The sequence below is a fragment of the Limulus polyphemus genome, unplaced genomic scaffold (assembly GCF_000517525.1).
Source record: "Limulus polyphemus unplaced genomic scaffold, Limulus_polyphemus-2.1.2 Scaffold2025, whole genome shotgun sequence".
Taxonomy (NCBI): domain Eukaryota; kingdom Metazoa; phylum Arthropoda; class Merostomata; order Xiphosura; family Limulidae; genus Limulus; species Limulus polyphemus.
This window is the reverse complement of record NW_013667635.1, coordinates 205687-217102: the sequence shown is the minus strand read 5'-3', so window position 1 is coordinate 217102 and position 11416 is coordinate 205687. Positions and strand designations below refer to the sequence as shown.

General features: G+C 31.0%; 1 protein-coding gene across 1 annotated transcript in view; it reads right to left on the bottom strand.

The window, feature by feature from the left end:
- Positions 1-861: 861 nt before the first annotated feature.
- LOC106465704 (signal peptide peptidase-like 2B) overlaps positions 862-11416 on the bottom strand; it is a 34256-nt gene continuing 23701 nt past the window's right edge. Inside the window, exons 12-15 of the mRNA XM_022393626.1 lie at positions 10507-10606; positions 6399-6476; positions 4940-5094; positions 862-4352 (exon numbers count right to left, since the gene is read on the bottom strand). Coding sequence (XP_022249334.1) covers positions 4176-4352; positions 4940-5094; positions 6399-6476; positions 10507-10606 — 510 coding nt within the window. The 3' untranslated portion in view covers positions 862-4175. The remainder of the gene's footprint in view (positions 4353-4939; positions 5095-6398; positions 6477-10506; positions 10607-11416) is intronic.

The window sequence follows — 11416 nt, the reverse complement described above, 5'->3', positions numbered from 1 at the left end:
CGTGAAAACTGTCCATATTTTGATGTCATGATATGTAAATTAAAAATTGTTATTTTACGGTGATAATCCTTTTTTCTTGTGCCCAATAATGCATAATTTCATTTGATAAACACGTTTAGATTGAATGGTAATTTATAATCAGTCACAAGAACGTCGAATCTGAATCACTTGAAAAAAACACGGGGGTGCTTAACTTTTTTCCAGGTGTATATTTAATAAGTTATTCTAAAATTTGAAAAACTTTCTTTATATTTTAAACTTTTGAAGAACTGCAAAAATTTCAAGTATCTTGTTATCGATTTTTAATTTATATTAAAATTCCTACAGCTAAAAAAAATATATTTTAAACATTCCCACTGAATACACCAATCAAACCCCTAGGAAGCTGTAATGGTGTAAAATGTAAGTTTTCTTTTATTTGAAGTAACAGGTCTTGTTTTATTATTACTAAACTATTGCCAGATTTAAAGTCAGTCTTAATCTGTTTATGAAAAAACATGATTAAATCACATTAATAAACAGGGAAGCTGGCAAGAATTGAAAAAAAAGTAAACCAGTTAATTACTTATTATAAATAGATAGCTTGTGTTTCTTGATTTGCTGATACTTGTATATTTCATGATATAAAAGTTTTTATTATTAAAATTACTACCAGCCAATAATAGCTTTGTTAAAATTTTCAATTGATTAAATCTTCTTTAAAGATCAGGAAAAACCTTTCATCAAGTAAAATTTGTGAAACTATGATGTTATTTGTGTACAAGCACAATTGTAAGAACTTAATACATATAAACATAATCAAGATAAATTATAGGTTTTCATATTTCAATCGTAGTTAATGAAATCAAACTGTAGAAACAATTTTGTGCAAACAATGCCTTTAATGTCTAAAAATTAAAAATCTAATTAGAGCCTTCAAAAATGCATACAATAACCCCAATTTCTGATGCTGTAAAACATTTCTTGTTATCATTGCTTTACTTTGATCGAAATATATTTCACGTGAATGCTTTATTTTAATATCGGTAACATTTTTCTTTTGTTTGCCCATTAATCAAGTATTATTCAGGATTTTAACTTTCAAAATTTTTCATTATATGGAATGCCTGCTTCTATAAGTTAAAATTATGAAGTTTTTATTTTAACTTCTGTTACTGCATTATAAACACAGAAAAATAAATCTGAGTTATTTCATTATATATAAAAAAATAGTCTGCAAAGAAAATTTCGTTAAACAGAGTTTAAGTTGTCAAATAATACTACAAGTTGCACACAATAATATATATTCACTTACTACATAAGCTTTAACAAAGGTGATTGCAACTAGCTTATTCTAAATTATTTCTTAGCTCTTCATTCATAAAGGTTTGTGCCTTCTAACTGTCGTTCGATATTCTACCTAATAACCAAGTTTTTGTTCTAAGCTTCCACGCTTATTTATTTGAAAGGTACTTTATCATTTATTGAAGTTTATGGCTATCAAAATTTGCATTTGAATGCAAAATATACTGATTGAATGATGAGAGAATAAAATTAAAACTTTTATATCTTGAGTTCTGCTCCTGAAAGTAGAAAAACGTGAACCAATAGCATACATTCTGCTTACATCTTACATAGCGTACAGCTACAGAGAACCTACGTGGCATAGAAACATGTACGCATGTTGACAAAGTTGCACTCAATAAATAACTTGTGCCTTTCATACCATTTTAAATAATGAACAGATCATTATAAAAAGTTTCAATTTTTGTTTTCTATTGTATTAAAATAAAGCAAAATAATTTCACTTTGAAAATTATTTAATCACTCATGATAACATTGAACAACAACAGAATCTGAAAGAATAATGTGTAACTAAATCTACTCTTTATGGCAAACGAATGGAAAAAAACAGTCTTCAAACAATGCTAAGTATCTAAAAAGAGTTCAATTTTCTAACAAGATATCTTTAAAATCCAAGTTAATCTATATAGATTTCAGTGAGAGAGAGGAACACATCAATCATCGAACTATGATGACCAACTAACCATTGATTCTAGCCTCAGATTTACTGAACTCTTATGAGTTGCTTGTTGTAAACCTCAGAAAATGAATCAAAAACATTGTACAGTGTAACAACAACTGGTAAGTAGTTGATTAAAAACTAACAGAAATCTTTAAATTTATGGAATTCAAATGTTTCATCTTTTGAATATGTAGTACATTGTATCAGAATTTATACGGATTTTAATTTTGTATATCTGATTACAAAGAAAAGAGAAAAAAATTCATAATAATACCAATTATTCAATACATTCTACAACAAATACTTTTCACACAAATACTAAATCATAATGCTAACTTGCTTTAGGAATTCCAGTTGTAAATCAAGCATCAAAACGACCACTATGGTTATACAAACAATTTGTGCCCTAGTAAATACAAATAACCTTATTACGCACCTTATTACACGAATCTTAAAAATATTTTACTACTGAGTTTCAAAAGATTTGTATCCACTCAAGTGCAATTCTCTCACAAAGAACATTCGCAGTTTTCATTGTTCATGACTGTGAAAGTTGTAACATTATACTTTAGCAAAATTTCAAAAATAATTGTTTAAAAATAAAACCAGAAAAAATTTCAAAAGATATTTATAAATAATCATTAATTTTAACAGACTTTTTTTCACTAGTATGGGAGTATTATTTTCACCATGATTTAACAATGTGCGAGACATCCATACACACCAAACACAAAGAAATTAATATTCCCACACTTTTTTTTGTGCGAAACAAGTTGTCATCTTTGTAAATAAGTACTTTAATTTAAGGTTCATTTGCAAACTAACCTTAACAAATATACCAAATTATAAAAAAAATATATTTACAGAGAACAAATAATACCTGTTGAGATTATATTTAAAAATAGTATTCATTATGTAAGATTAAATACTTCTTCTATAAGGAATTACTAACAGCCTGTATTATTCACTAAGCATCATATACATATATTTTTATGACTTGGCAAACTCATATGTCATTTAATTTTGGAATAATTTTATTCCTTGCTTCCTTATTTCTGTCACTCCAAGATTCTCAACCTTGCTGATCTCTTTGTACGCAAAGAAACGTGAATTTTGTTCTAAGTGTTATTGTAAAAGATTTAAAACTACTATCTCTGCCAAACTTACATCATTCTTTTTAAACCCAGTGACAAGTATTTCCAACATTCAAAAACCCAGAACTTGTGTCAGTAGTAAGAATCTCTAGAATATGTTCTATACCGAATCACATTCACCGGAGTTATTGCACGAGGTGTCTCGCTAATTATAGGAACCCGAAAATATTTTGCTGTAGAAGACCAGCCAAAAACGTAAAACAAGCTAGAGGTAATGGCACCAAATTGGTGAAAATTTAAAGTTGACCAAACATACAAAATTAATATCTTTAAAAAAAAAACAACTTACAAATGCTACACTTTTCCACATTTTGTACTTCAACATGATTTTTTTTTCATACAATTTCGATCATACACAAACATGTTATAAACTATAATCCTGAAAAAATTTTTTAATTAAAACGTTTTGTTAGACACTTTTTTTTTTATTTGGGAAACGTATTATTTTTTTCATGCAATCAAAAGTATTGCTCATCAAACGTTAGGAGCAGTGTAGTAAGAACAATGAATATTGTTAACAAATTATACATTATTTTCCCAACATTTTCAAATATAATAAAAAATCTATTAACAACTACTCCACCAGTAGGCTCTACGCTTGCCTATGATTGGCTAACTAAGTGGCACAGATCGTATTAAACAACCGGAGCTTTATTATTATTTATCATCACCAAAAACAACGAGCTAACAAAAAGTGATAAACACATACATACAGTGCTATAAACATGTTTATTCACCCATTTAGTGTTTATTAAAAACATAACTTATTTTACACCACATTTTTAGGTGCTACTAATTTAAAAACATTAAATAACAAAACATTACTAGTGTCCAAGTTCTGTCAAAAGAAAAACAACAAAAGAGCTAAAGCCCATATTTCCTCATATTCCCAATCCCAGCAATCAGTTTTGTTAAAAACCTGCTTAGTGATTTTCATATCCCTTTAAATCCCAGCTAAAATTGTAACAGATAGAACCAAAACACGGTTCCAACTGTTTACGGTCCGACTCGTCCACTCACGACTGCAGCAAATTTTTCTCCTCTGTGTAGTCACTAGAAGCGCTGCTGGCCTGTCTAGAAATAGCTGGATTGGCTTCGCTCTGAACAGCAGTAACTGCTGGTGTAGACTCAGCCGCTGCGGGTTCTGCTGGAGGATTGGCTGACTCCTGTTCATTATTTGTCTCGTGTATGGACTGGTTAGAAAGTAATAATAATAAAATATTTTTCTAATACTGGGAGTATTCTCACAGAATTTTATCAATCATTTTCCCCAGTGTCCTTATATTTATTGTGTAAACTACTAGACATGTCAATTAAGTCGACAGGATAAATAAACATCATTAAATTTACTGTAGAATCAACCTGATTGAACTTCAGCACACGTGTTGATCAAAAAGCCACTTTTGCACAAAACTTGCTGTAGCCATCGACTCTAATTAAATCTAGAAATAATTCCGACAAACAATTAAGTTACATTCAACTACGTCGTCTTCCACGTTTCTAAATTTTATCACGTTATCAAAAAATAAAGTACACCTACATGGATAGATACATACATACAGCAGTTATAACTAGACTAGTAAACTACCTATGATGTGATATACATATGTACAACTAACAATAACTATATGGATAAGTAGAAAGAAACTTATACAACCAGAGATGTAATTCAACAAATGATAAATGCAGTTTTCATGCATTGAAGAATCAAATCTCTAAATAGATGGAAACAAGTGAAGCAGAAATGAAAGATCTCAAGTTAGTTCTAAGAATAAATTACCTTGTAACCACTCCAGATTTGGCAAAATTCCTTTCTTGCCCATGCCAGTAGTAGAGGAGGAATCAGAGTAATGGGAACTAGGTACAGCAATGCGGGCTGTGGCGTCATCATCAAATACAGACCCACAAAGGTAATGATTAGGCCAAGACCATATGCTAAGAAAAAAAAAGTAGGATTATTACTGCATCAGAATACAATTACAAAGTCCAAACTGTGCTCATAGCATCTTTCCTGAGTACAAACTGCATTTAGAGTATACTTCCTGAGCCCAAACAGTGGTTAGGGTTTGTTTCCTGAGCCCAAACAGTGGTTATGGAATGTTTACTGAATCAAACCGTGTTTAGGGTATGTTTACTGAATCAAACCGTGTTTAGGGTATGTTTACTGAATCAAACCGTGTTTAGGGTATGTTTACTGAATCAAACCGTGTTTAGGGTATGTTTACTGAATCAAACTGTGTTTAGGGAGTACATTTACTGAATCAAACTGTGTTTAGGGTATGTTTACTGAATCAAACTGTGTTTAGGGTATGTTTCCTGAATCAAACTGTGTTTAGAGTACATTTACTGAATCAAACTGTGTTTAGGGTATGTTTACTGAATCAAACTGTGTTTTGGATATGTTTTCTGAGTCCAAACTGTGAATATTATTTATTTTTTTTAGTCCACACTCTGCTTACGGAGTGTTTTCCGACACAAGACTGTGCTAATGTTATGTTTTCTGTGTCCAAACTGTGCCTACAGTATGTTTCTACTCTTCATCTTAACCAGCATTCTACAATTAATAACTGCTCAATCATTATTACATAAAATGACATTATAATAAAATGAGAACTTAAAAGAAGTTTTATCTGTATGATAAGAATCCGTGTCTGTGTGTCACGTAACGTAACTACTCTTAAACCACTGGTCACATCAACTCCTAATTGGTACCAAACAAATAATCTTGGCCCCCGAGGTTTGCACAAAGGTAAAAATTTCCACCACACACACCCCTTGGGGAACCTGAGGATTTTCTGAAAAACCTCTTTTCCTAAACTACTGGACTCATCAACTTCTAAGTGAAACCAAATGAATCGTCTCAGCCCCGAGGCTTGCACAAAGGTAAAACTTGTCTGTCAAATTTGGCTTTGATTTACATTAGAGCATGTAAATAAGTAGGCCTACTAATTACCATTCGTAACTTGGTTAAAGAAATTAAATTTGCATTATAGCGGCTATGTAAATGTGGGTCATAAGCCCACAGGTTTGTTAGCTTATGTTATCAAGTTTCTTTTTTACAAATGTCTGAAGGAAACTGCATTGACACACACACACAAAAAGAGTTTAACCAGCATGAAACTTGCATAGGATACACAATGATGTCAGGAATCTATGAAAGAAGTAATAGACATCCATGGAAAATATTTACCAATGTTATATTTCTTTTTAAGTCTACTAATGATGATGTGTTTACGTACATATGGTTGTTGTGATGAAATACACCCTTCTGTTCCCAACCAACAAATCATATCCATGACAGTATGAAACCAGGAGTCCTGCAAAATACAAAATGTTCAGTTACCTCTACTTACAAACAGTAGTTGAAATAGTTACCTCTACTTACAAACAGTAGTTGAAATAGTTACCTCTACTTACAAACAGTAGTTGAAACGCATAAATATTTATCCACAAAAGTTAGAAGTTGAAATTAACATCAGAAGGCAACGACTGAATTTATTACGGCATAACTTCTAATAATTTAATATCTAACTAATGTACAATATCAGATAACTATTTATTTAGGAACTGTTATAACTTTCACGATAATTTACATTTTAGAGGCCATCAAACCATAGTCTTAACATCATCCTTGAAGCCTGAAAAGCATTGTATAAAGTTTCTAAAAGTTATATTGAGTTAAACCTGAAAATCTTTAACTAATGATGAAACAAAGGTGAAAAAGGATGACAACTGCCTTAAACAGGTATTAGAACTTTACTGAAGAAGGGATTTTAATACAGCAGCGACAACAATCTGGGATCCAAAGATGGAAGACTTCTGAAATTTTGTCATTTTAGATTTCTTTATTGAAATTTCTTTTTGGTAATGTTCACCTACCTGTGTAAGATAACTGGCACCCATTTTTCACCTTTGTTTCATCTGAAAATCTTTATCTGTAAATTACTAGACCTTAAATGAGATTGTTGCAATACTTTTTAATATTTGCATACAGTGTATATAATTGATAATCTGCTAACTCATAAAATTCAGATTAAATCTAGCAATAAGTCAAACAAAATCTTATGATTTACTGTTAGTTAGCTAACAACTGCTTTAAGACACATCAATAAAAGGTAAGGCTGACATATTGAGGGATAAGATTCTTCAACCTATTAATTATTAAACTCATAAAGAACATGGGATTATTAACAAAATAAAATACACAGAAATTTTCTACATGTTGCTAGAGGATTTATATGGTACAAATTTTCAACTCCAGTGTTGACGTAATGTTTGGTAGCATAGGTCTAACTAAACTGTTCTCAGTCTAGGGCAAATTTAAAAAGATTAAATTCAAAAAATAACATTATAATCATCGAATTTTCTAAGAGACAGATATTGTAAGAAAAACTTTAGAATGGTATAGTCCACAAAATTTAGGGTTAAGATGATACTGATTTTCAAACTTACAAGACATCTAAGTGTCTTACCAACATTATAATGCCTTGTCTAAACAGCCCATAATCCGTAAAGAACTCAAACAAATTCGTAAACAATAATTTCAGCTGTAACTATCTCTAATAACTGCACTATGGTTAGTTTTAAAGTTATTTAACTGTCTACAAAATGTCCTGTTCAAAAGGCAAGAATTTCATAATTAACCAACAAAAACTATCTCCAACTTAACACCAATATACCTATAGAACACTTCAAACTCCTAAACATTTATCTGAAATCCAGCTACTTCCCAACATCTGATACAGCTCCTATGGGACCATCCTCCCTGTCACCAATTATTGCAGAAATTGATTATGAACAACTGTAGGAAATGACTATACAAAGATTGCTACTTTGGAGCAGATAAGTTTTTCATTTTATGGGTCCTTTCATCTGGACTGTCTTCATGATTCTTTCATCATCAGACAAACTTACTCATTTCACTTCTGGAATTGAAACCAATAGTTCTTTACCATTCCTGGTGATCGAAAATGAATCTCAAAGAAAATTCAAAACAGAAATCTATAGCTGGAATATACATTTTTAAAATACTTAATACACTTTAACATAAACTTAAATCAGAAGTCAAACTGCCAATTCAAGTCAAAATAAGACAGTACAAAACACTAACCTACAGAGCCATCAACATCTATTGAAAACAAGACCTAGCACGAAAGAAATAGTTTTTTTTTTCAAGAAATGTTTGAGGAGAATATTTATCCAAAGAAATTAAGCAAAGACAAAATAAAATTCATTCTCAAAAACATTTCTCGACTTACAGACAAAGATAAAACAACTACCTTACCATATGTACCAAATACTGGGAAGAAATAAGTCATGTGCTTAAAAAATATATCATTACATCTCCCTACTAATCTGAAAAACATTCTTACCTGTGTCAAGATAACCCAAAAATGTGATTCTTGACATTACGACTAAAACATTACAAAATTAAATCATCTAATAAGAGGGAAAAAACATACTTCACAGAACACAATAAAAACTGTCCCATGTTTTTCACCACTGAAACTCAAAAAACCATAGTATATCTATTAAAAACACAGTTATTTTAAACAAAGAACTAAACATAAACAAACAAAAAAACCCAAAACAACCCTACTCTGAACCAACACCCTGGGGGTGCCAAGAAAGCTCTTCTAAGTCTTGCAACAGTATCCGGTCATGTGACCTCTTTGTTATATATATATATATATATATATCTGTGTCAGTGTAAACTACTTGTACCTGATGATGACAAGACCTTGTCGAAACGTTGTACATTTGCTGTTCTGTTAAACTTATATTAAAGTTTTTCTTCATTACCCATTCAAGTCGTCTCCAAGCATTACATACTTATTCAGTTAATAACAAATAACTTATTCATTTAGATTATCAAACTGCTAATATACTGCCATCTGTATTATTTTTATACACTTAATATAAGTTAATTTAATTCTATGCTTTTTAAATAAGGCTTCAAATATATATATAACCATTTTCTCTGACCTAGATATAAGGATTATGACACTTGGTGCACCTAGAAACATAATATTCAGAGAAACTAAGCAGCTTGTTATCAAAATGTTATCAGAAATTGTAAAACAGTTACATTGGCAATAGAGAAATATGCTAGAGAAAACCACCACATTCTCAACTTTAAGAATATAAACATCATGAACAGGTAGAGGAGAGAAAAAAATTTGAGAGGCCATGTATGTGGACTCTCGGTGGGATATATCAAGATAACGTCCATCCAGTGAACATCTCTCTTGCTTCCTTTATTCAAAAAATAATAATGAAGTCTTCAAAAGATAATTCGCATACATATTTAGCAAATGACAAAAAAACAGTAAAAATAATAGAGAGATCTTAACTCTGAATTTTGGAGAACTCCACCTTTTTATAAGTTGTATAATCTTGTAGAACATTCATTGCTTATAAAGTAATTTCTTCAAACAAATAAATCACACCACTTGTTATCTTTTATATTTCTTCTAGGTTGATGACAACAGTCTAACCCTAATTTTACTAAATTGTACCTGACGAAGACTCTGGCACTGGAGTTAAAAGCTTGCACCAAATAAACACTAAAACAGTGTGTGGAGAAAGATCCGTGCATTTATTCAATTTGTCAGTAGAATCGAAGTGGGTAATGTTTTATCTTTGTCCAACATTTGTATTATCGTATCATGTTAGAACTTCTAGTCATAAAAAAACATTAAAAAAAGGGAAAAAGAAGTTTTAAGTTAAAATTGTTAAATTTCATTCACGATGTAGTATGTTAAACTTGGCCGATGTAATGTATAACGTACAAAAAAACTACACACTTGTCAGTGACCGAGTTTTATCAATATTTTAAACTACGCACTTGTCAGTGACCGAGTTTTATCAATATTTTAAACTACACACTTGTCAGTGACTGAGTTTTATCAATATTTTAAACTAGCACTTGTCAGTGACTGAGTTTTATCAATATTTTAAACTATGTACTTGTCAGTGACCGAGTTTTATCAATATTTTAAACTATGTACTTGTCAGTGACCGAGTTTTATCAATATTTTAAACAATGCACTTGTCAGCGACCGAGTTTTATCAATATTTTAAACTACGCACTTGTCAGTGACAGAGTTTTATTAATATTTTAAACTACACACTTGTCATTGACTGAGTTTTATCTATTTTAAACTACACACTTGTCAGTGACTGAGTTTTATCAATATTTTAAACTACACCCTTGTCAGTGATTGATTTTTATCAATATTTTAGATTTAGGGCCCAGTATTTCACAGTAGTAGTTTCACTGGCATTTAACAAGTAATGTAGGATATTTGGAATCTGAGTGATTTAACTAGTAGAAAGCGTTCTCACCAGGAACAAGGATGTCACCAAATCCTAGCAAAGAATACTGTTGATAACACACTGACACTGGATCAAAGCTGAAATGAGGCACACGTAGTACCATGGGAAGCTGAAAAACATCGGGTAAGAGAGTAAATGAACAAAGTTAGTGAAAACACTTATAAATAAACAGACAATGCTGTCCACTAATAATGTATATTATGACATGAAAGTGAGGTCCTCTTCCACAATGTCAACTGTTTTCAGGAGTGTTGTGTTTACATAGACACCTGCATCTAGCTGCTTAAATCATGATGCAAGGCTTGTGACTCAAATATGAGCAAACATGAGAGAGAGAGAAAAAAACTTGCTCATATATTTTAATAACAGAGAACAACGTGGAAGTGAAAAACTCTTAATAACAAACAACGTGGGAGAGAAAACCTCACTCGTACGTCTTAATAACTATAACATGGAAAATATAACCTGGCTTGTCTTAACAACAACGTGTGAGAGAAAACCTTGCTCATATGTCTCAACAACTACAAAGGAGAAAAAAAATGTCCATTTTATATCTTAAGAGCAAATGACAACGTGGTAAAGTTACCCTCTGTTATACATCTTAAGAACAAATGATAATGTGAGAATGTAACCCTCCATCTTATGTTTTAACAGCAAATGACAACATGGTAAAGTTACCCTACGTTTTATGTCTTAATAGCAAATGACAACATGGTAAAGTTACCCTACGTTTTATGTCTTAATAGCAAATGACAACATGGTAAAGTTACCCTCTGTTTTATGTCTTAACAGCAAATGACAACATGGTAAAGTTACCCTACGTTTTATGTCTTAATAGCAAATGACAACATGGTAAAGTTACCCTACGTTTTATGTCTTAACAGCAAATGACAACATGGTAAAGTTACCCTACGTTTTA